This window comes from Sparus aurata, chromosome 21, assembly GCF_900880675.1.
Source record: "Sparus aurata chromosome 21, fSpaAur1.1, whole genome shotgun sequence".
Lineage (NCBI taxonomy): Eukaryota > Metazoa > Chordata > Actinopteri > Spariformes > Sparidae > Sparus > Sparus aurata.
This window is the reverse complement of record NC_044207.1, coordinates 4,010,563-4,036,248: the sequence shown is the minus strand read 5'-3', so window position 1 is coordinate 4,036,248 and position 25,686 is coordinate 4,010,563. Positions and strand designations below refer to the sequence as shown.

The 25,686-nt window shown below is 39.4% G+C and overlaps 2 protein-coding genes across 4 annotated transcripts in view; one reads left to right on the top strand and one right to left on the bottom strand.

The window, feature by feature from the left end:
- Nucleotides 1-363: 363 nt before the first annotated feature.
- On the bottom strand, nt 364-15,261 carry gad3 (glutamate decarboxylase 3). 3 transcript variants are annotated; one of them, XM_030404079.1, is made up of 16 exons: nt 15,153-15,261; nt 14,125-14,232; nt 12,905-13,011; nt 12,223-12,358; nt 9,071-9,161; nt 7,722-7,834; nt 7,410-7,525; nt 6,132-6,211; nt 5,251-5,305; nt 3,704-3,820; nt 2,385-2,449; nt 2,028-2,106; nt 1,550-1,699; nt 1,269-1,376; nt 881-970; nt 364-797 (listed from the first exon to the last, which is right to left on the bottom strand). In XM_030404079.1, exons 1-16 carry the CDS (start codon nt 15,172-15,174, stop codon nt 624-626), a joined length of 1,611 nt encoding a protein of 536 aa, XP_030259939.1. In that variant the 5' UTR covers nt 15,175-15,261; the 3' UTR covers nt 364-623. The 3 variants fall into 3 exon arrangements, with proteins under 3 accessions (XP_030259939.1, XP_030259940.1, XP_030259941.1); XM_030404080.1 differs by lacking the exons at nt 7,410-7,525; nt 12,223-12,358; nt 12,905-13,011; nt 14,125-14,232; nt 15,153-15,261 and having other exon boundaries at nt 9,071-9,157; XM_030404081.1 differs by lacking the exons at nt 7,722-7,834; nt 9,071-9,161; nt 12,223-12,358; ... (1 more) ...; nt 14,125-14,232; nt 15,153-15,261 and having other exon boundaries at nt 6,128-6,211; nt 7,410-7,425.
- Nucleotides 15,262-18,026: 2,765 nt separating this feature from the next.
- Nucleotides 18,027-25,686, top strand: part of exoc3 (exocyst complex component 3) — an 8,696-nt gene continuing 1,036 nt past the window's right edge. Inside the window, exons 1-8 of the mRNA XM_030402252.1 lie at nt 18,027-18,119; nt 19,041-19,245; nt 20,582-20,801; nt 20,994-21,166; nt 22,379-22,591; nt 24,197-24,375; nt 24,674-24,790; nt 25,580-25,682. Coding sequence (XP_030258112.1) covers nt 19,102-19,245; nt 20,582-20,801; nt 20,994-21,166; nt 22,379-22,591; nt 24,197-24,375; nt 24,674-24,790; nt 25,580-25,682 — 1,149 coding nt within the window. The 5' untranslated portion in view covers nt 18,027-18,119; nt 19,041-19,101. The remainder of the gene's footprint in view (nt 18,120-19,040; nt 19,246-20,581; nt 20,802-20,993; nt 21,167-22,378; nt 22,592-24,196; nt 24,376-24,673; nt 24,791-25,579; nt 25,683-25,686) is intronic.

Below are 25,686 nucleotides of genomic sequence, written 5' to 3'. Positions count from 1 at the left end.
GTCTTCAGTCTCAAAAGGGAAGTCAAGACATGCAGTTAAACATTTTTAGATATATTTACTTGAATGAGATGACCTTTAACAATAAATGTAAAAGTTCAACCTCTTTTAAAAAAAAAGAAAAAAAAAAAAAAAAGAAGGGCCCCTTTATGCCATTCAATTAACCGGTCTAAGGTCTAATGTTAAAGGTTTTAATTTGTTCACTTCAAAGGTACTTCAAAACTTTAGGGGGTAACATATTCACTAACTGCAACTTATTTTCACTACTCTAGTGACTAGCAGCTATTAGCAAGTAGCTCAGTTGGCTGTGAACCTGTTGGCTGATGGGAGTCTTCAGGATTTATCCAACCAAACTAGAGATTATTGTAGATTGTGGAAAGTCGAAGCTCTTTATTTTGTTTGTCGCGTTTTTAAAGTGCATTAACATTGAGTTAAAGTGGCAATTAAGCTTACAGAAAGAACTCGTCAACAGTACAGACGTCACTCACATGTCAACACGGTTTGTTCACACTCAGCGAATATTTCATTTTCTTAAGATTTCCAACAAATTCTCGTCATCTTACACATTGTGCTTTAAAGCGGAGGCAATAGCTGTAGCACAGTAAAACAATCCATCATATCAGAGGTCACAGGTCATGGCCTAGCCTGATGATCTCATCCAGCAGGAAGTCGATGTCCTCTTGTTGTGTGGCAGGATTGGAGAACACACACCTGAAGAAATTGACTTTGGCTCCCAGAGGCTGATAGCCAATCAGAACAGAGCCCTTCTCCATCATCCGGCCTTTGATCTGTGGAGCCACCTGCAAAGACAGAAAGATGGTTAAATGCAATAGTGCCTCCCCATTACTGAATCCAGAGGAGCCACTGTGGACTTTGCACTGACCTGATGAAGTCTTGTGTCTCTGTCAGGTCCCAGCGGCAGGCCTCTCAGACTGGGAGGGGTGTACCAGAAACACACATTACTGTGCTCCGGCTGTGTGAGAGGTGGATGACAGATATCCCCAGTAGGAATTGATTGGTGATATCGATAGATGAGGAAAGACAAAGAGGTGAATATTGAAATTGGAATAATAAAAACAACCAAATCATCAAACAATTGATTTACGGCAGTATGAAACCAGGAAAAAGTAAGATTAATAGTGGGTTGTAATAATGAAATGCTGAGGAAGTAATGGTTATGTACTTGACATGAAATGTATCTTTGTTTATAAACTAGATGTCTTTAAGCATTTTAAGAAACCTTTCCTTTTCCCTGCTAATACCATTCTCACTTTGTTTTTGTAGACCAGTTCAAAGCCTGTCCTCCTCTGCAGTTGATCATACAGATACTCAGCATTCTCTAGGCATTTGTCGACCTGAGCCCCAAAACCCTGCGAGCCCTGAGAGGGTAACAGACACAAAGACAGAGAGTGATAAAGGCAAAGGATGTAATCACACAGTTTCTCTAAGGTGGATGGTTGAGACCAATCAGTGAAAGATGAAGAAAAACAAAGCAGCACCAAATAATCCAAACATATTAACTCTATGAAACACAGATACTGTGCATGAATACCTTTGCCTTCCACATGAGCCAAAGTTTAAAGGCATCCACATGTCGGCCACACTGGATGCTCTTATCCCCCGTGTCATAGCTCACATCGTAGTGTTTGTCCGCTTGGAAGAGGTACTCCGCTCCCAGCTCATTACACTGCCTTAGGAGACCCTGCAGAAGAAAGAGGCATGACCAAGTCATTCAAGATCCAGGAAGAGATTACATGTACAAGCTTTAGAGACAGCATCAGATCATTATATAGTATATGGAGTGATGAATCAAACCACAATGATACTAACACTAGGACAGTTAGATTCTGAGATGGAAAAACCCTCTCTTTTGCTACCTGTCCTGCTGCTGTTAACTATTTCAGCTCATTTACATCATTGAGATTCATACTTGTGGTTTACAGGAGGACTAACTTTCATCGAAAAGCCTTTAAAGTTTGTCATTGTGTATTTTCTAATGTACTTTTGAAGAGTAGAGGAAAATTTCTTACTCTCTTCTTGACCAGTATGGCAGAACACTGAAGAGGGACTCCCATCATCTTATGAGGATTCCAAGTTACAGACCAGGCTCTGCAAAACAATCACTGCAAATGTATAGATTCCACTCTGACTGATGTCATTAGCAACCTCAGACCCTGCTGATAACCATGCAAAAACAGCATCTGGCCACGGCCTTTAACAAGAGAGCTTTTCGTTTGTCTCTCATCTATTGAAAGACACCAAACCACAACCATCAGAAGTGGCCCTTGAAAAAATGCACAGAGAGGCTCGCAGAGTCTTTGTGATGGTGTCCCACAGAAAACACAAAGACTGCGTGTGAAGTGGTCAGGTTATGTTGATGTAGTTACCGTTCAATGCCCTGTAGTTTCATCCTGTGTCTGTCTGACATCAGCAGGCCTCCACCCCACGCTGCCTGTTACCAACAAAAAATGGCAATGGTTAGAATCTGTAGATCTTAACATGTTATAGAAAACTTCTTCTAAGGATGGTTGACAACTTTCTTCAAGTCAGCAACACCAAATCTGAAGACATCCTCATTGCTCCCCTCCATATCAGGACTCGGTTTGATCACCTCCTCTGTCCACTCGCTTCAAACTAGAAACAATAACCTTAAACTAGATGCACATGTAAAAAGGTTGTCTGATTGTGTTTATATCAGCTCCATAATATTGCAAAAATCAAGTATTTTCAGTCATTCAGTGATCTGGAGAAGGTCATCCAAGCATTTATTTACTTGCAGATTTTCTTGACTACAATATATGTCTCAAAAATCCCTCTATTCGTTTCAACTTCAAGCTGCAGCTTGACTTTTGGTTTGGCACTTCCTTACATTGCAGAGCTGCTCTCTCTCTATGGCTCAACGTGTTACCTAAGATCATTCCACAGCACTCTCCTCCAGAATTCCAAGGTCGTGCTAAACTAAAGGTGACTGTGCTTTCCCTGTCAGAGCCCCAAAACTGTGGAGTGCCCTGCCTGAAGAGATCAGGCATGCTGAATCGGTATCCCATTTTAAATCATGTCTAAAAACACACTCATATAAAACTGCTTATAACATCTGATTTAGATTATTTTAGTTCGGTTTAATTATCCAGATTTTACATGTTGTTACACTGTCTTCTCTGTGTTTATATATATATATATATATATATATATATATATATATATATATATATATATATATATATATATATATATATATATATATATATATATATATTTGGGATTACTCTGGCAATTACTTGCCTTTATTGCGACTCTTTCTTTGTGGGTATGTTGCATGTATGTAAAGAACCGAATGGGGCTATATAAATATTATCATTATTATTATTATTATTATTTTGTATTATATATCCGAAAAATCATCGATTTTAAACTTAATGAAGATATAATACAATTTTTAACACCTCAATATGTTTGCATCTATAACTGTTTTCAGTAGCTTTACCTTTATGATGAAAACGTACACATTTTTCAGCAAAATATGAACATTAAAGCTTTTGTTGGTAAGCTAGTTACTGATGCTTTGGGAGTGTAGGCTGGGTTTGCCACCGCAGCAAAGTGGGGAGTCAGACAGAAAGAAAGAAAGTCAGAAAAGAAAGAAAGAAGAAAGAAAAATTGTGTGTGTGTATGTGTATGTGTGTGTGTGTGTGTGTGTGTGCTGCCTAACATCAACATGCATCCACAGAGAGTGTCTATGGCAAATGTCTGCGATGGCATCAAGAGGATCGAAGGCTCCGTACACCGTGGTGCCTGCTGTCGCATTCACGTAGAATGGAACCAAACCCTAGAAGAGAGAACTGATGTTAGCCTTGTCATGTCTCTATTGAGTAATGACTGTTTCAGGGGTAAAACATTTCAATGAAATTCAGCAATGGTTGACAAAGCAGAGAGTTAAAGGTACAGTTCACCCAAAAATGAAAAGTCTGTCATTATCTACTCACCCTCATCCTGTTGGAAAGTCAGGTGAATCTGAAGTCTACAAAACATTTCTGGATTCTGGAGCTTCACCACAGTGTTGTAACATTCTACTAAACAGCTAAAGCAGATGGGGACTTGTTTTAAAAATGTAGAAAAAAAAATTAAAAAAGCTTCTTTCAGACCAGATCTTCACTGTAGCTGTTTACCTAAACACTTAAGGATGTGTTCAGACTTACCCACGCGACTAGAATATGTACATCATCTAACTGATAAAATGCAACTAGATGCGATAACACCAGGTGGCACAAATGAGGCAAAGTGCGCAATCGCATGAGTTGAAAATATTGAACTCAGGTGTTGGCGTTCACACTGACATCATGTGTTCATGCCACTGATGTCCAGACATTGAACTTGAACAACAATGGAGGAGAGGATAATTATAAGTAATCATGGCTGTTTGCAGACACTCAGCTGCACACAGAGACAGGACAAACAAGGAGCTGCCGTGGAGGGTTAGGATTAGTGAGTGAGAAAGTCAGGCTATCTGGCTTTGGAAATACGTCTCAGCACAGAGAAGCTCTGTTTGATCTGAACTCCATTTAGGGAACAAGTATTTTAAAAGTTTGAATTCAGGCTTTTTACAAGACAGCATTATGTAGTTGTTATTTCGTCGTCCTTCTGATACATGTATTGCAGTCAGATCATAGAGAAATCTCAAAGACAGATTAATTCTCTCTATGTGTACTTGCCGGTCACAGTTAATATTTATTGATTTTCAAATACCAATTCAGAAAGTGTCTCTCATCAAACACAGATGGACAGGTGCTCCACAGCTGAGAACCCAGCATCAATCAGCCTCAGGTAGCACTTGAAGCTGTAGTCTTCCAGACATTGCTCCGACACTGAAATTCACCAAGGTGGGTGCCACACATTTGAGGTTATTTTTATCACATCAATCGAGTAGATGCGATTAGTTTTTAGTGTCGTCACCATTAGAAGTGGGTGTAGGAGGTGTTTTCTAATCAATGTGGGATCTTGGGGCTTCTGGAGGCTTGGATTACACCAGTCAAGGTGTATGAAGACATTTTATGTTTTTGTTTGTATTTGGTTGTTCCATCCTCATCTACTTCAGTTGTTCAGGAGAATGCTGCAATACTGTTTTGTTGACTATAAACCTCACCACTTGACTTTATTATTGGGTGAACTGTTCTTCTCAAATATTTATCAATTTTTCTGAGAATGCACTTTTAGTTTCTTCTCAAAAACTGTACATCCTTGAATCATTTTCATTCATACCTTTTCCTGAGCTGTAACAATGGAGGACTCGAGTTCAGCAGGAATCATTTTCCCTCTTAAAGAAGCCAAAGTATGGAAAAAGGTTCAGTGAACAGTAACTGCCTGTCATACCCCCGACATCTGCACCCCTTAAGTCTTCAATCAACATACTGTATATGCACAATATATATTAATAATTCTCTGTCTAACTGTGTTTTAACAGCAAGATAGCAAACTGTATTCCATTACTCTGGAAATTACCATCATTAACAGTAACATTATGGGTGCAGCAGTACATGTATTCCTCCCAAACCGTCACAGTTCGGTGCAAGTCTGACTTCAACTCCAATCCAGTAATTGTCAGTTATGCACCAATAAGCTAATTTCCAACCGCTGTTAAACAACAAGGCAGAAGACCAGAAACCAAAACAACAAGACAAAGACGAAGACACCCTGATATACCACAGCTAGAGGACCCAACACTTCTTTCAATTCAGCGATGAGAGAAAGTTTGAGAGAAAGTTTGAGCGTGTGAGTGGTTGATCAGACGAGAGTGGTGTGTTGTACTTTTGACGGCAGCTTTGGTGTCTACCTCAGGAACTGCTCTTGTAAATGTCCTGTTTGTTTTCTTCCCCGTATAACCAAGTGAGGTATCTGCCCTTGTGTGTCAATCACCGGAGCACTGTTTTTATATACCTAACATGTACCAAACTGTGACCAATGTACTAAAAGTATGCACCAAACTGTGACTTGTGTGAACCATTAAAACCTGAAAAACCTGTAATATATTTTGCAAGCCTACATGCAGGGATACATTTCCCAAAGCACGCACGAACAGGTGAGCAAACATTTCATTTGTTAGGGCATCACATGTTTACTTAGCGAGTGACTAACTTACCCACCTTTCATCACATTTCACTACGACCACATTCTCGGTGCCAAGCCCCAGCACTGCTGCAGATTTCTTCACTGAATAGTGGCTCTGAATGGGTGAAAGGACAGCCATTCATCTCCATTTGTCTCACTTCAATAACAACAGGCACACATTCAATTCAGTTGACAGAAGTAGCTGCATTGTTTGGTTCTAAGAGGTAGAAGCTCCCAGGTGCACACGTCAAGTGAAACTGAATACAGACAGCATCTCTGCACACCACACCAGACTCAGAGTGGAGTTCTACTTTGAAGAGAACAATAAGCGGACCTTGAAAGAGCTGTGGATAAAGTCATTACATATAAGATACTGAAAAGTCTGCACATCGTGGCTCATGCAGAAAATGCTCAGTAAACTAAGTAACACACTATGTAATAATACATAGGTAACAATTTATGTGTGGCATTACAACCAAATGGACCATGAAATAAGGTCTCTGGTCCTTCCACAGCTGGGCATGTTGAAATTGTACGGTTATCTCTAACCCTACTGAAAAACAACCTACTTCTCCTCGGCCTGCCTTCACAGCCACTCCTAAAACTTGTGAACGTGCACTGCCTGACTACATTGACCCCAAACAGCCACATAGCTCTCGCTGGCTGGCAGGGAGATCTAGAGATCTAGTACATTCAACAAGACCTCTTAGCTTTTTTTATTTTCCAATAAATACATAAATAAACAACTCTGTTAAATGCTGCATCATAGAAGTACAAGCAAATTAGCCATCACATGCGCACAGGCCAAATTAAAGTATTATAAGGCAGGGACAATGCTACACCAGGGCTGGGCGTGTATAAGTTCGGGTTAAGCCCCAGAATTATGTTAAAGTTATTAACCAGCTGATCATGCTGTTCCCAATCTGTTCCCAGGCTGCAAGCTTGATCAGGCGCACATGCACAGTTAACAGGCACGGGGTGATAGCTGGAGGGTGAGGCTGAGGATAGGGAAGGCTCACTTTGCCAATGATCAGACTTGTTTGATCATTGTCACAACTTTGGAGGATAACATATATAATGTGCATAACTAGGGAGAATTGTCATCAGACACCAAAAAGTATTCAACATGACAGCATATTTCATGTGAAATACACAAAACAAATGTCATGAAAGCAACACACATATAGATATATCAAAAATGCTTTTAGAATGACTTCCCAACCCAACAAAAAATGGATAATTCTTTAGTGCCAGGTCAGGGTTGACTACACTAATGCTAGCTGCCCATAAAGTAGTGTGTGAATTGTGATTACATGTTCTGAAGTGAAGATGCCCAGCTGAGGCAGAACTCCCATCCCTCTGGTCTTCACCTCTGGGTAGAAATGGTATCTGGCCACAAGGATGCTGTACAGGTTTGATATTGTGCCTCCTTCAGCAAACAGAATAGACAGTTATGGACAAGTGCATGTGCCTCTAGCCATTGTCTCTGGGTTGACAATGAACAACAATGTCCCACAGCTGAACTTTGACAACACATGTGGTTTTCAACGTCCACAGATGTTATTAGCAAGATGAAGGCAGTCAGTGTAACTTAACCCATTTCTGCAGCACCTTCATTGTATTACCTGGACAGAAGATTCCATCTCCCTCACCACTGGACCATCCCACAATGCTTTGCATCTTCCTCAGCAGAACCTCCTCCATGAGGATAAAGACAGGAGACACTTCATATGTAAACCTGACAGAGAAAAATATTGTGTTGTTATACTGGAACAACAAAGATTTCATGTTATCACTTTGCTGGCTTCTTGGCAGCACCCTCTTGAACTACAGAGATTAAATTATATTCTAAAAGAGAATTATTTCTCTCAAAACTTTCAACAGTCGAGGATTACTATTTCAATAACTGATTACTTTGTCAACATGCACATTCTAAGATACTTTAAGGAGTTGCACGTACATGTACACATGATAGAGCGAACCAAGCATGTGCAACAGCAACAGGAAGAACATTTGTGAATATTGTCTTTTTCCTTTGGAAGGTTCGGTAAGGTACTGAACCCCAAATTGCTCCTGATGTGCAGTTGTCACCTTGCATGGTGGCTTCTGCCAACAGTGAGGGCCCTGCGATGAGCTGGCGACTCATCCAGGGGGTACCTTGCCCTCACCCAGAGACTGCTGGGATTGGCTCCAGCAAAAAAAAAATGCGACCCCATAAAAGGGATAAAGCGGTTACAGACAATGGATGGATGGATATATCCAACCTCTGTCACAAGATTAGAACTGGTTTGGTAAGGAGAGGGTAAATTAGTCGACTAAATAATGGAAAGTCACCACTTCATGGGTCCTGTGCATCAAGCTGAACACAATGCACCTAATGCTGCCATCTGAAAAAACTCAAGCCGGTTACATTTGTAAGGAAAGAAAATATGAACATGAGATACACGTATATCGAAACCAAAAAGGTCAGGTGTGGAGTCCAAAATGAGTATGAAATTAAACAGAAAGATGGCTCTCACACTGCAGGGCTCCTGAATATTCAATGTCACAAAGTAGTGACGTTTCAAGCTGACTGCTGCTCTTCATCAGACTAAAGTGCCACTAGAGAACATCAAAAGTATAAAAATCTCTCTCTTGCTCTCTCTCTCTCCACATGTGTATATATATATATATATATATATATATATGTATATATATATATATACATATATATATATATATATACACATATATATATATATGTATATATATATATATATATATATATATATATGTATATATTTATATATATATGTATATATGTATATATATGTATATATGTATATATGTATATATATATATATATATATATATATATATATATATATATATATTCTCTTTGTTTCCTTCTGAAATATAATGGAGTTAAAGTATAATGTAGGCCTAAAAATAGAAATACTTTATTAAAATTAAAAACAATTAAAACTGTACTTACATATTAGTGTTGGCTGTAGAGATCAGCCACTCGGCAGCTGTACCAATCACATCCAGACCTGAAGACAGCTGGTTGAAGAAACGTGGATGGCCTGGAAAAGCATCGGTCAAGGTCAAGCAGAAAATGAGTTGATGCAGACAGAGGGTCAGCTCTCCTTGGGTCTCCCAGTGCATGTCATGAATTTTCTCTGAAAAAAACTTTGTAAAAACTTTCATGGGACCTTGCAAAATCCCAAAGTGGAGCTCCTATTACTTTTGTGGTTAGCATTTTCTTAAATGGTCCCCCTGAGCTAAATTTCATCATTTTTCTTTTCTTTTTTTGTGTTTCTTATTTTTCACTGAATTGAGTTTAAATTTGTCCAGAACATCAAGATATTTCCCTGCTGCCTGAAAACATGTGTTCATTAAAATAGATGCAGATGCATTGTATTGTTTTTACAGTAATCAGATTAATAACAATGAGATTACCCAAACAAAGAATCTTTCATTTTCAAAAATGAATGTCTCCAATACTTTTTGCATTGTAGCTGAATTTTGATAATGTGTATTAATATACACTGCTCAAAAAACTAAGGGAACACTTAATCATCACAGTATAACACCAGGTCAGTTAAACTTCAGGGATATCAATCTGTCCATTTAGGAAGCACAAGGGATTGGGTGAATCAAGTACACCTGCTCTGGTGCAAATAAAATCGGCAACAGGTGCAATGGAGAGGCAAACAAAAAGACAACCCCCGTTAAGGGAATGGGTTTGCATGTGCTGGCCACAGACAGTTGCTCTCTCCTTATCCTTCCTGACTGTTTCTTCTCTAGTGTAGTGTTATTCCTTGTCACTACTGGTGTCATGAGTTGGTACCTGCAGCCCAATCAGGTTGCACAGGTAGTCCAGCTCCTCCAGGATGGCACATCCATATGTGCGGTGGCCACGAGGTTTGCTGTGTCTCCCAGCACAGTCTAAAGAGCGTGAAGAAGATACTAAGAGACCAGCTGTTACACGAGGAGAGAAAAACAGGGCCGTAGAAGGGCATCAACCCAGCCGCAGGATCATTACCTGCTCCTTTGTGTGAGGAGTAACAGGAGGAGCACTGCCAGAGCCCTTCAAAATGACAGGCTATTGGTGTGCACGTTTCTCACCAAACTGTCAGAAACAGACTCGATGAGAGTGGAATGAGGGCCCAACGTCCTCTAGTGGGACCTGTGCTTGCAGCTCAGCACCGTGCAGCTTGATTGGCAGGTCCACTATTGGCACCCCATGCTCTTCACAGATGAGAGCAGGTTTACACTGAGCACATATGACAGATATGAGAGAGTCTGGAATCTCTGTGGTTAACGTTATGCTGCCTGTAACAGCATGACCCGTTTGGCGGTGGGTTAATGACGGTCTGTGGAGGCATATCCTTGGAGGGTTGCACAGACCTCCATTGTCATAGCCAACAGTACTGTAGTGCTGTCAGGTACTGGGATGAAATGATTGCCAGACCCAATGGGCCCTGGGTTCCTCCTGGTGCACGACAATGCCCGGTCTCTTGTGGCCAGAGTTTATAGGCAGTTCCTTGATGACTATGACATTGATGCCATTGATTGGCCCTCTTGATTCCATGACTTAAATCCAATTGAGCACCTGAAGGATGCTATTTTTGATCTGTAGTTATTAAGAACAACTGCACTGCGCAGTAACGTCACAGACAGTTACGTTAGTGTGAGAGATACTATTGTATGCAGTGTATGTGTGTTACAGGCAAGTTTCCACTGGTAAACATGTGGAACGAACTCCACCATCTCTTTATTGAATCACACACCATGAACATTACAGCAGCCAACTCCTCAAAGTACCCCCACATCCTGTCCATGAGCTCACTGATGCCCTGATCCAGGTCTGGGAAGAGATCCTCCAGGATCCCATCCGCAAACTCATCGAGAGCATGCCCAGATGTTGTCAGAGGGTCATACAGGCACACAGGGCCATACACAGTATGAGTTGCTATAAACACAAAAGTGGGATCAGCCTGTCATTTCAATTTTTTACTTTGAATTTCGGTGTGATTTTGGCTCCAGCTTTCATTGGGTTTATGATTTTGGTTGCCTTTGACCGTTGTTAATTGTTAATTTGTTCATAAAATGTGAAGATGTTATATTACTCCATCATTTAGTATTTTATTATTTAGTATTTTATTAACAAAAATTGTAATAGTTTTCATTTGTATACTTTTCTCTGGCCGCATCCAGTTATTTTATTTCATTGCACTGTGTTGATTTTCTGGTTTTGTGTGATACCTATTGAGCCTTCAAAAATTCAGAACTTGCATTAATTTTTCTAAGAAAATGTGTGACACGAAATGGGAAATGAGCCATAGCCATCATGTCTTTTACTGGCTTTGCAAAGCAGGATTTTGTATTCATCTTTTTGTTTATTTGACTAAGACAGAGCACATTGACAGCAGTATAAAACTACATGTTAGATTTAAATCCCCAATTTAACTTGGTAGAAAAGGAAAATAGTAACATTACAAATAGCAAATCTACAAAACAGATACACAATTCTAAAACAAACCAAATACATTGTACAACTTGTCCATATCACTTAACAGTGGTCAGAGCTCTTATTTGCTCTGAGCCAGTTTGTTTGTGTGTTTGTTTGCTGTCTGTCCTGTCTGTCCGTTGACAATAAAGATCACACAAAAAAAAAATGTGTTCATGGGTTAAAGTCCCAATGTCCTAGATGTGCATTTCCTGAATCCAAAGCAAGCCTATATAGCAGGTTATTTTCATGTCACAGCAGATCAGTCTCTCACTGAACTCCGCACCTGTTTTACACAAATACGGAAGTTTGACATATATAACAGATTTGGATTTAATCTGACTAAACTGTATGATGATAGATCTGCAAAGTCACTGCAAGTTTCAGTTACTGAGCATGTCTGGATCTCAGGACAGAAATGCACAGAACCTATAATTCCAAAGGAAACAACTGAAGGACTTGTAGTTTCTTTGGACAAACAATTCCAAGTATGATGGAGAGCACAAAATTAATTAAAAGTTATAATTTTCTTGCAATTTGTCCCCATAAAGAATACAGATCCTCAGAACCTGTGTATATGTCCCCATGCCCCCCCCCCCTACACACACACACACACACACACACACACATACCTGTACTGACACCGTACTTGAGTGTGTCTCTACAGTCCACAAGTATCTGTTCCAGAGTTTCCGGTTGGTCCGGCAGGTTCAGATTGAAGCCATCCAGTCCTTCCTTTAGCTGGTGAGGATGATGAAAGTCCAGGACCTAAAACGCAGGGAACAGTATTTATTTTATTTTAAATAAATGTTTCATCAGTATTCATCCACTGTGTCTTCTGGTCAAGAAATAAAAGCTGAATATATAATAAGCATATACATAAAGGGACATTAAATCATGTCATAACAGCAATGATGGAATGTAACAATGTACATCTACTCAAGGACTGTGTTTGAATACAATTTTGAGGTATTTTACTTCATATTTCCATTTTCTGCTACTTTATACTTTCCACTCCACTACATTATGTGCCGTCTCTGACAGCTGCTGAAACCACCTGTTTTATCCCAATCCAATAAAAAAGAATAAAACACTGATGCCAATAATCAATGAAATGCTGAATATCAGATCTGAAAATCAATAAGGTCAATAACTTGTTGACCCAAAGTATACAGTTAATATGTATAGTTAATTTTTAATTGTGCTTATAAATGTAAGGACATCAAAATTAGAAACTATATCACTAATGTACTAATTTAATCACAGCAGTCCCGCAGTATAATGTTAGTACTGTTGCTGGAAACAGTTGAGTACCTTGGAGCTCCTCTGACTTGACTTGCAGATATAAGTGAACAGGATGTTAACCAGCTCTTGCAGGAACCCTCTCGTAATCTCCTCGCCGCTTGAGGCTGGCAGAAGGTCTGTTCACACAAGTAAAGTCTGTTTAGTCAAATGACAGTAATCCAACCAGGCAGAAATGGCATGCTGTTGCACAACATACAAAGCTGACAGGAAATGAGCCAGTGTATTTACACATACTTTTGACACTTTTGTTGCCAATGCATTTATTCAGTTTTGTGACACCGCATGTAATTTAGATATCAAAATATGTGTAAAAGTATTTCCTTTGTCAATATTTTGTGAGTGGAAGTAGCAAACTCGCTGCTTTTACATTTCCCAACTGAAATCACAATGCTATCAGTGAAAGGGCCTTGACAATATCAGATTTTTGATTTTAACAGTTATCAAGGCCAAAGGAATCCATGCTAGCAAATTGCAACACAATTTGAATAGAAATTAGAAAGAAAAAGTGCTAGAAACGGGCCAAACATCTTTGCTGGATTTTTCACACAATGTTATTATATGTTTATCATTAACACAGTATCAGTAGCTCATCTTTCTTTTATATCACGGCTCTGCTGAATATTGTGAATATCGTATTATCACGACAGCCTTAATCAGTATATTATTCTTGAGGTGCGAAGTTTTATTATGAGACAGAATTGGCCGGAGCTAGTTGGTTAGCATGCTGACTTCAGTAGACATCTTTGTTACATAGTTGCTTTGACATAAGATCAAGCACTTTTGTTTGTTGACATTCTGTTGATAGTATTAGTTCATTATTCGAAAAAAAAAATATCTTACAAATTGCTCCTTTCACTGCTTAAGGCAACATCATGTAGAACATGGCATTGTGTCTGTTGGAGTAAACATGTATGTAATGCTGTGGTCCTACTTTCTAACTGAAGTTACATTGTGTAAAAATAAGTAATGGGGGGTGACATTACATTACGAGATTTTACCATCAAATGATTTTGAGGCTGTTATTTAAAAAAAAAAAAAAAAAAGTTACACGACTTGGCTTTAAAATGTTCAATTTACAACTTGACTCTGGAGGTTAAGATGAACACTGCACACTCATCACACATCAAACATTATCATGGTTTGTTGCTGCCCATCAGTGACAGAAGCCTCCAGTCCAGACTATGAGGAGGAGCACACACAGCATGAGCCTGGACAACCTAAGCTCTCACCTTTGCTGTAGAGGCTGCTGAAGTCGCCAGGTGTTTGTCTTCCATCTCTGACAGCTGCTGAATCCACCTGTTGATTGTCCCTCACAGAGGATTTTTCAATGATTCTGTCTGAAAGTAGAAAACACATGAGCTCTGAATGACTTATCGAAGTCTGTGGGAACGTTCATGTCTGATCTAACTGAAGTGCCTGCTGTTTGATCTGTCACTGTTTTACGGAAAGATACAGCTCTGTTTCTATCTGACTGACATCATGGTGCATCATCAGCTGTCTGTGACTACTCTGCTCAGATATAATGGCTGTATTCAAACCCAACAATGGATAGGTTGGCCAAGAGAGGCAACATGAGAGGCACTAAACCACTTCTCAGCTGTGCAAATAAAAAGACGGTTCTTTGGAAAATCGTTGGTCGCTTAGTCATCCTCCATTGTCGTAACAGGATTGTTTCCTGACCAAATGTTTGTGCCTAAACGTTACCAGACCCTCAGCACAGCAATTTAACAACAACATATCATTCAAAATTGAACCTATTGAAATGTAAAGATTCAATATATCTGTGGTATGTACAGAAATGTACATTACAGACATTTAATCTGGAGATTAGGTTGGCTATCTATCTGCAGCATCTCTACTACTTTATCTCTCTTTCAAGGGCACATCAAGGGTGTTAGTGGTGAGGAAACTGATTGCTTCAGTATTTTGCATATTATTCAAATGGATAGAGGTATAATGTTTTAATGAACAACCACTTTTGCTGCTTACTAAAGTAAAGTTTAGAATTATTCCATTTGAACTCACAAATTACATTTCTATAAGCAAATAGCTTCTAGTATGTTGTTGAGGACATACGTCAAACAGTGGATCCCTTATGCACTATACACTAAATCTAAATGCTTATCAATCTTTTTATCTAATCTAATCTTATTCCACTGCACTGTGCAGTTGGATGCAATATTTCATGTTGATCACATCACATTTATACTTTTCTCATGTATCGCTAAGAGGGTCAACAAATTACACAATGACTTACCTGGCAGTTGTAAGAAATCCATATCAATGAAAATCAATGACGAGAAAAAGATGTTTTACTTGATACTAGTTGTTAGAATAACTGTGTAGATACACCTGTAAATGTGATAGATCATAGGTCTGTGATTGTATTTCATCTGACCTGAGACACACAGACAGGGTGGTGTCAGGCTGCAGTACTTAAAAAGGCTCAGGTAAAAGGAGGTGTGGTCTGCAGCCAGCTGCTGTTAGTGACTGGCATGCAAGATGTTTTTATATATAGCACCATTCAGACTCGTAGAGATACTGATTACTGAAGACTGAACATAAAGATTAAGTTAATAACTTAAAACACTGATTGGGTGAAACTGGATCATATTATATAGAGAAAATACTTCTGGATATAAAAACTTTTTTTTTATAATAAAGCCTACTTGCTCTAGTTCTGTAAAAAGCAAAAAAGGTTAAAAAATATAGCGCACACTTAAAACAGATAGATATTTTTTGAGGTGGGCCTTCTTTGAAGAGACTAAAATACGTCCTGCTGCTGCTACCATTTACTTCATACTACGTGCTACTTCTCCACAACAGTGGGCGAGCTGACCATCATCAGCTGCAGGTAATACACTGACTAGGGCTAAGCACCTCGTACAACCCCACATCAAAAGACCCGAACTATTCCTTTAAGGTCCTTGTAATAAGAGAAAAAGAAGAGTCTTTATGTAGCACATAAAGTCATACAGTGTAAAACGTAGTGAAGCTACTGAGTGCAGCTCCTATGAAAGCAAAAGGGGAACACACTAAGAATCCTGAAAATCATGGCTATTTTTCAAAGATTAAACTTTTCGCTCAAACTATTAAGCTAATATTATCATTTGTAAATAAAAAAAATATTATATTCAGAACAGCTGCTCAATATATACACCAAACACTTTTATTGGAAAACTTAGTGGTGATGTAATGACTTCTGTCTGTAAAAAACCTTTTATTTCCTGCTCATTGTTTTTCACACTCACCCCTATGGTTTCAGGTTGCGCAGCCGATCCCTGTAGGCAATAGATTAGGTTTCTGGGTGTTTCCACAGAAACATATTTTGACGTTGAACGCAGTGCCAGTCATTTGGTGCCCTAGGCAAAATCTTAGTCAGAGCCCTCTTGCATCGCAGTCAATTTCACAATCAATTCGCAATCACAATCAATTTTCATACACTTATTTCTTCCCCGTTTTCGGCGCCCCCCGTATGACTGCGCCCCTAGCATTTGCCTATACTGCCTATGCCCAGGGCCGGCTCTGGTTGAACGGAACAGATGGAAATGCCTGCACAGGTTGAAATAAACAGTGACTCATTAGCATGAATGTTGTGAGTTTTGTGATTTGTTTGACTGCTCAAGTTCACACTTGATTGCAACACAATATAAATAGAATTAGAAATCTGTACATCCTGTTCATTTGACATGATGTTTCAGGGAAACGTCTAACACCGTTCTGCTCTGTCAGATGAGAACAACAGTGATCTTAAAACCTTTATTTGTATTTTAATGCATCCAGAGAGAGAGAGAGAGAGAGAGATGACGGGGACCAGGTGAGAAAGTGGACCGGAAGTTAAGAACATAAAGTTATAATTCCAAGTCAGCTATTGTTTAATTGCTGTTGACTCCACAATGATTTCACATGAATAAGCCATGTATTCATATGAAGATTGTTATAGTGGAAAAACAGTAAGAGAGTGGTGAAACATTTCAGCAACATCATTTTAAATATGTGGGAGCTGAGTGCCCCTAAACATAGACATATATTCATAGACGCCTCACTGAGCGGGTTGGCCCGCTGCTGTGATACGTCAACGTCGCCGCCATATTGGAGGAGCAGATCAGCCCACATTCACATACGTACGGATATATTCCGGAAACAGTGAGGAACCAAAAACAACGTCTGTAACATAGGCAGTGCTAGAGCAGGACATATGGGGAAGCTACGGGACAAAAAAAACCCAAAACCTTAAACCTCAGTCAGGCAGATACATAGGCCTATATTATTGCTGATGTTCATCAAACTGAGATGCCATTTACAGTAAAAGCCTGATCTCTAACACTCCCGGTGTCATCTAACACTCCCGGTGTCGGGAGGGAGGCGGCCGACCGAAGCCGGTGTCGGGAGGGAGGCGGCTGGTGTACAAGTGAGTTTTAAGAAGTGATTTAAAAGAATTTAAATCACTTCTTAAAACTCCCTTTTATAGACTTGCCTTTATGTGATGTGGCCCTTGCGTGTCTATTTTTACTAGGGAATGTGTATCATACGCCATTTTATTTTTTCTAAAAGTTAACAAGTAAATTGACTTTAAAGCCATAATGAAAACATTCTGAGCCAACACTGTCTTGACTGTTAGAAAAGATCTCTTTCTGTAGAGATGCTTCAGATGGCAAACACTGATCTAGAGTGCAGTGCCACCTTTCTAGATAATCATGAAATTAGTCTGTTGTCTGTTTTGATAATAACCGGGTCGAACCTCAACCAATTTCCATATTATGCTAAGGTCGACATTGGCATCAGGAGTTAGCTCGCTCCATACTTTCCAGAAACACCGAGGTGTCTTAATAAAAAATAATATATATATTATATTTATAATATTATATATATTATATAATGTGATGTTCGGGTTTGTTTGGGTTTTTTTTTTTTGCAACTTTCCAAGTCTTTAACAAGCGGCTTGATAGAAAATGACCAATGGCTCCGGCTCCACCCTTTCCCCCCTCCCCAAGGTGGCGGTAATGCATCAGTACATTTGACGCCAACCTTCATAAAATAAGAAGAAGAAGAAGAAGCGGAAGCACAAGCAGCTGGTGCTGGGCGGAGCCCAAGAAGGAAGTAAGGTAAAACCACAACAACACGGATCCGTCAGAAATATGAATGTGATATTTATATAACGTTAAATGCATTTCTTCTCCTGTGCGTTTATCCCTTTAGTGCCTACGGTGAGAACGTTTGCTGGGTTCGTATAGGAGCTTGTTTCGACAGCGTTAGCCCTTTGCACTCGGTTGATAGCTTAGCTCATGCTATTCAAATTAATGAGCTGTGAGGTTTGACTTGATTTGTAGGGTGCTAATGTTTTATATGACATGTTGACGTATATGTCGTGGAGGATAGCTTGTCCGGCTGCTATTAATCACCTGTCAACCGCCAACAACTACGCCAACATAACGTCAGCTTGTTAGCTGTCCTGACTTCCCCACACTGTAACATAGTTGCTAACTAGCGAGGCCATTGAGCGTCAGCTAACGATGATTGACAACTGAATCGCTCGATGTAAATTTAAGACAGTTTGAGTCTGTGATGTGCTTTTATGCGCCCCCGGTCACATGTTGTACAGGGTTCCATTTTAACTGGTGAAACGAGTGTCATGTGGATTTGTTGTGACAGGAATTAACATCAGACATCCTCTTCATCTTCAGAATAAACTAAATACTGAGGTTTCCACGTTTCTTGCAGTTGCCCCGATAACCTTTTTTAATCGAATGGGCCTTTAAACATCTTTCTGTCATGGGTCATTCTGCCAAACTGTCTCAGCAGAAATAACTGTAACCTTGTAGTAACACATATTGTTGCTTGTTGTTAGAGTAAAGTTGATATTTCGTATATGCACCACATCAATTTATTTGTTTGTTTTTATTGGTCTGACAGTGCCGATTGAAGAGAGAGAAAGACATTTTTTGAATCGTTGTCCTTTACAGTTATCAATGCAACAGAAATTGTCTGTGTGTCACCCTGTAAAAGTGTAACATTTGAACAAAAACTTATGTCTCAACATTCACCAGAATATTTCAGTATGTGTTGGATGTGCAGGAGGTTTACGAGGGTTAAATCATTCAGCTCAGAGACAGACTTGTTACAATCTTTTTTTTTTTTCTTTCAGCTCAGGAGTGTTTGCTTAAAGCCTTTGGATACACCTGGTGCTTATACAACAGAGCAACACTATGGAGGAGACGAGTCGGGAGGCGGTTGCCACGGCAGTGCAGCGTGTGGCAGGGATGCTGCAGCGATCAGACCAGCTGGACAAAGTGGAGCAGTACAGAAGAAGAGAGGCCCGCAAAAAGGCCTCCGTAGAGGCTAGGCTGAAGGTGACGTGTTGGCAGACAAGACATTACAGTACAGCTAGGTTGCAAAACTCTTTCAGTATATACTACTATTCTTTTACTGATCTATTCAGCAACAATTGTAAAGTGTCACGAAAATCCATATAAATGTCAGCTGTCCAAACCCCAAAGATAATCAGTTTAATGATTTAAAAACATCTAGACATGCAGCTATTTTTCACCAATCATCAGAAGCTATTTTTGTTATCAGTCATGATAATCAAAATGGTGGGTGATTCATTCAAGTAAAAAGAAAAATGAGGGTATGACTAAGGTAAAAAAATTCCGTGGATCGATTTAGACACTACATGCACAATCACATGTAATAGGCATGGCGCGCCCTGCTCACCGGCACAGCTGATGGGGGGTGCAGGAGTGCCTCGCTACATCAAGGCTGAACAGTTTCTGTGTCATCCAAATATTTCCAGTAACTACATTTATATGAATACATGCATATATTGAAAAAAAAAAACATGTAACAATTTTTCAAAATTCCTAACATGTTTTTATCTGTGGGCTTGCTGCACACAAGAGGGGCATGCACCTGCATCTAGAGTGCAGTCTAACAGCACCATAACATTTATTCATTAAAGAAAGTAAATTTAATAAAGATATGACTAACTGATTTAGTCTGATGATTCACTTTATATAAATATGTTGGAGAGCTTCTGCAAATGCAGTGGTTAGGTTGATTTCTGAATTGCTTTCTATTATTATTGTTATTATTATTATTATTATTATGATTATTATTATTATTATAAGTTCACAATTAATTTATAAATGTTGTTTTAACAACTGCAACAGGAAGTCATAGTCTTTAAAGCTACACTGTGGTTCAGTATTTTTGTTTTCATGAATGAAAAACCCCAGAGCCCCGACTCCACCCCCTTTTTAAATTTTTTTATTTTACAAATCACACCCTGTGTATAACGATGCAGACATTAGCTTTTCCTCTGGTTCTGGCAGAGTAAGGTTTCTAGTAATTATCAAGTTGTCATTATGTTCCCCTTTCAATCCTTCAGATAGTCAGGTTATACATACATGGATCTGTGTATGTTTACTCTGATGTTTACTCTGATGTTTTTGTTTCGGACTAGACGTCTGATCTGGCTTGAAAATAAGACTACAGGAATTAGTTTGATTAATTTAGTTTTTACTTGGTGTCACAGTTTAATTCTCCTTTCATCAGACAGGAATCACTGGATTCCCAATATGTCAGCCTTTGGTGCAAATGAACTTCATTTGTAAACCTGTGTTATTGTTTAGGTAGAGATCCCTGCCTTATAATATCTTTCCCTTGATGGGCCCTGGTTTCTTCCAGGCAGCCATCCAGTCCCAGCTGGATGGCGTCCGCACTGGACTCACCCAGCTGCACAGTGCCCTGCTGGACGTCAAAGACATCCAGAGCTCACTGGCTGACGTGAGTAAGGACTGGAGGCAGAGTATCAACACCATCGAGAACCTGAAAGATGTAAAGGATGCGGTAGTCCAACATAGTCAGCTGGCCTCCGCTGTGGAAAACCTTAAAAACATTTTCTCTGGTAAGATCAGTTCAAAGATCACAGACAATGTAGTGTCACTAAAGCAACAGACAGGTTTTAGACAGCAAGCTGTCCATTAAGTTAAACTCCGTCTTATCTCATTGGAAGGAGAAGTTGTGACTGTGTCGACTGTATTTCAGATGTGGTTTTCCCCTGCTTACTCTTGCTCTTGGTGCTCTGTGTGTCTTATAGTACCAGAGATCGTGGCAGACACGCAGCAGTTGATCGAGCAGGCAGAGCTGCTGCAGGCTCACAGGAAGCTGATGGAGCTGGAGTGTTCCCGTGATGATCTCATGTATGAGCAGTACCGCATGGACAGCAAGAACACAAGTGACATGAACCTCATCTCCATCTATTTTGAAGATGTGAGTTCAAGTTATGAAGAGTTGTGATATCGGCATCTTTAGGGATGAGCCACACTGACCTTTATCTTAGCCCAGATACAGATTCTGATTCACACACCCAAACCAATGAGTTCAATGGTCTGGATCCACTGCTGTTAATGTCTTGCATTTCAAGTATATTTTTGGCTTATAGTGTCATCTATTCCTCAACAGCAGAGAGAACCAAACCTGTATTTGGAAGAAAGTTATGTAAGATGTAGGCCTTATTCTTCATTTTACCTCTTCCCTGTATTAATATAATAATAATAATAATAATAATAATAATAATAATAATAATAATGTAACATTTCCTGTGTTCTCTGTATTGATACTTTGATAAACTATAATCAGTGCATATTCCCACAGCACTTATCAGTTAAACAAGGTAGTTATGTCATACGAAACCACTCGGTACCAAATCAATTCCGTTTTTGCACATTTGGAGTCATAGTTAAGCTACCATCAACAATTCAGCAGTTGTTTCATAAACCCAGTCTTTCCGTCGCTCTCGTGGAATAATCTGACTTCTAATATAAAAATAATAGTGCAGAGATGTGCAGAAGTTTCTTTGATGATATCCAAACAAAGTAGACATGATTAGTTAATGATTAATTAGGTTAATTAGGTGAATGAAAATAGTGTTAGTGATTTCAGCAGAGTGGTGAATATGACATATACCTTATGCTTACAGGTGATTCCCTCATAACTTCTACTGGCACAGCATGTGAAAATTGTTCCAGAAGGTTTATGAAATAGCATAGTTATGATGAATTGACATTTCTCTTTTGTGCCTCACAAAACACATTTTTAGCCATAATCCAAGTGTTTGTTTGGTAATGATGACGCAAATTCAACACACATGTCTAATAGGACTTGTGATGAAATGATGACATTTTATATTCAAAAATAAGAAACTCTGGAACAGAAGGGTAGATTGTGACCATATTTTACATTTGGTCAGATGCTGAATTGGTGACACTAACATAATGTACTAATAAAAAACAATTTAAACCAGTCTCCTCCTTTTGGCAATATCAGTTTGTTGGTAAATAATAAGTGTCATTGCAATTTATTTTTTACCTCTCTGGCGGACAATGGAGTTGTATTCTATCAAAGACAATTTTAGAGTTTTTTAACCACAAAAGTCATAGATTTAGGGCAAATAATTTTGAATCTCTTCTTTTTCCCTTCCAGGTTCAGGGGTTGTCTGATGAGCTGGCTAAACAGTTGTGGATGGTACTGCAGCGGTCCATGGTAACGGTCCGTCGTGATCCCACCATGCTGGTGTCAGTGGTTCGTATTATTGAGCGGGAAGAGAAGATAGATCGACGTATGGTTGACCGTAAGAAGCAGACTGGGTTCATCCCACCCGGGCGACCCAAACGGTGGAAAGACAAAATGTTCGAGGTAAGAGTGATGAAGGTCCAGAGTAATACTGTGAAATAATTAGAGAGAGAAAGCACACAGGCTTACTTCGGGGATGCTCACACTGAGCTCAAGGATGTTAAAAATGGCATACTGTTTGTAGTTAATTATGGCCGATCAGAGTGAAAATAACAAAGGGAGAAAAACACTGACCGGTTTTGGATTTTACTGGGTCTTCCTCAGGGCGTCATGAACACAGTGGTAGTTATATCATCAAGTCAACAAAACTCATGAGTACATCAAACGATAAGAAAATGAAATCAATAATACAGACAAGGCCTTACGTCTACTTCTTCATTCAGACCCGGATATATTAAGGTCATTTCTGCTCTGAATGAGACCCCTCCCTTAAAGATGGACTTACTCAAGCTTCTCTTCCTGCTAGGAGTGGAGCCCACTGGCTCCAGAGACATGTTGGGGTTTCTGAGTGCATCAAAACAACCTGTAATCATTGTTTGAATTTCCTACAACAACAGAAAGAATTGGTAGGTTACAAGTTAAGGGAGGAATATAAAAATTAACAGTTTCTTAATTGCGACTCCACATATATCAGCCTCACCTGTCCATGTTCTGTTTTTACATTGGACACATTGGACTAAGAGGAACAGAGGGGGGGGGGTTCATAAATATCAACAACGACAACGACGACAACGAACCATTTCTATAATATCATAATGACAACAGTAGGCTTTTGAAAATGGAGGGTATTGCATTAGAGTGAGACTTGTTAGATCTTAAACATTTGATGCCTTGATATATCAGGATTTGAATGAAGAAATAGACTTGAGACTTTTTTGGTAATATTGAATTCATCCTCTCATTGTTTGATGTACTGATGAGTTTTGTTTTTACTTTAATGATATAACTACCGCTATGATTCAGAATGTCCTTTTTGCATATTTGACCTCTGCTGTGCCTGTATAGTTCTGCCTCCTGACCACCATATGAGGAGTCACTGCAGTTCTCACAGTTTGAAGGTTTTGAAGGTCGAAATCGGTCGAGGTTTCTTCTCCTTTGTGATTTTTACTCTCATATGTCTATTGCTTTTTAACAACATTCTTGGCATGAATATATAAAATGTGCCCGAAGTAAGTCTATGTGCTTCCTCTCTCTAAATTGATCAGATTACCTGCAAGAGCATCTCGCATTATCTTCCTGCTAGGAGACATGTTGGGGTTTCTAAGTGCATCAAAACAACCTGTAATCATTGTTTGAATATCCTACAACTGTAGTTTACTTATTCACATCTGAGAGAAACTGATGTTGTGTCTTCTTGCTGATACATGTATCTGACTTCTCTTGCTGATATTTTATAGTTGTAAAGGTGTGATTGCTCCTCAGACTATAGTCAGACGCTCAAGATCTGTAATGATTGCATCCCTAATGGAATAGTTAACGTTTAAATGCTGAAATCAAATTACACTAGGCAAAACATTATAGAGTTCATGGTGAGATTTGATTTGATGTGCTGTGGAACAGACACAGTTTTAGTTGCCCTTATTTCAGTAAGAGGTGGTCTGGCCAACATCACTCAGTCCCTGAACTCTTCAGAGTTTTCTCAAAATGTTGGATCTGCTTCTGTTACAGGTGTTGGAGGCCACAGTGAGCACCCGAATTGAAGGCACCCAGTCAGTGACGAGAGAGGCAGATAAAATGTGGCTGGTTCGTCTTCTAGAAATAACCAGAAAATATGTTCTGGATGACCTCATTGTTGTCAAGAACCTCATGGTGCAGTGCTTCCCCCCACACTACAACACTTTCAACAGGTAACATTAATCTGGCTTTTGGTCCCCTTATCATCCTTCCCCATTCAAGCACCCCTGAGGGAATGAACATGTGTACAGGGAATTTTGGAGAAATGTTAAATAGAAATGAAAGCCACATTCTCATGCTCTCCTGACAAAGTATCAAAGTGTGCCACCAGAACAATGTGTTCAAGTATTGTGAACTTGTGAACTATCAGCTGATGAGAATCTGCAAAAAGTCAAAGTGTTTTATCCCACTGTAATTGAACACTTCAGATGAGTGTTTGCCTCCATCTATGTGTGTGTGTGTGTTTTTCAGGTTTTTCGGTCTCTACCACACTGCTGTGTCCACTCGTGTCACAGAACTGGCCTCTGAGGACTTGGAGGCTAATGAGATTGTATCCTTGCTAACCTGGGTCCTCAACACATATAAGAGGTACACGCAGAAACAAGCTCTGTCTGTTGTGTTAACTGTGGGACATTTATCATTTGAAAGATGGACACAAGCTGTTAGTGGTACTTTGGGTTGCTCTGACCATGGGGTTTTGTATACAAAATGTAGCCCGTTTTGCAGCAACTGCAGCAGCCAAAATGAATTAAGTGAATTCCAAGCTTATTTTCCATGACACCACCCTGTCAATTATTTGTGATGACACTGTGTAGTCATTTCTTTTGTGCCATCTCTACGTTGACCTCTGTAGGGTATTAATAAAACCCTTTCGCCTCATAATAGTAATACATTAAAGGAAAAGAATTCTCATTTCCAAGTAATTTGTTATAAGGGTTGGACAGTAATACATTATTACCATCAGCTGATTGCTAATAACATTGTTGGGCCTTTAGGCAGCTGCAGTATCTTGAGCTGCATCCCTTGGATAAAAGGTGCTATACAAATAAAGATTGGGTTTTCATTATTATTTTCACACAAAGACAAACTATGATACATGTCTGCAGCGTCAGCTGGCAGCTGTGAAGTCGAGAACAAATCTTGTACAAATACAATCTGAGTTGACAGTTTAACCATGTGTTAAAGTAGCTGTGTGTCCTCTTTCACACCAAAATTAGCGTGTGCAGGTTTGTTTGGTTTTTTTGCTTGATTTACCTGCTGCATGTAGAGTTTAAACTGCAGTCTGCTGTTTATGTTGTTGCAAAACTTGTTCAGGTGCAATTAGAGCTGCAACTAGCGTTTTTTGTTGAGTAACCTGTCACTTATTTTCTCTTTCAGTGTGGAGATGATGGGCCATCCAGAGCTGCTTTCAGAGTGTGACATCAACCAACTGGAAGCATTGCTGCCTCGGGATGTGGTGGACGACCTGCTCAGCAAATATGTCA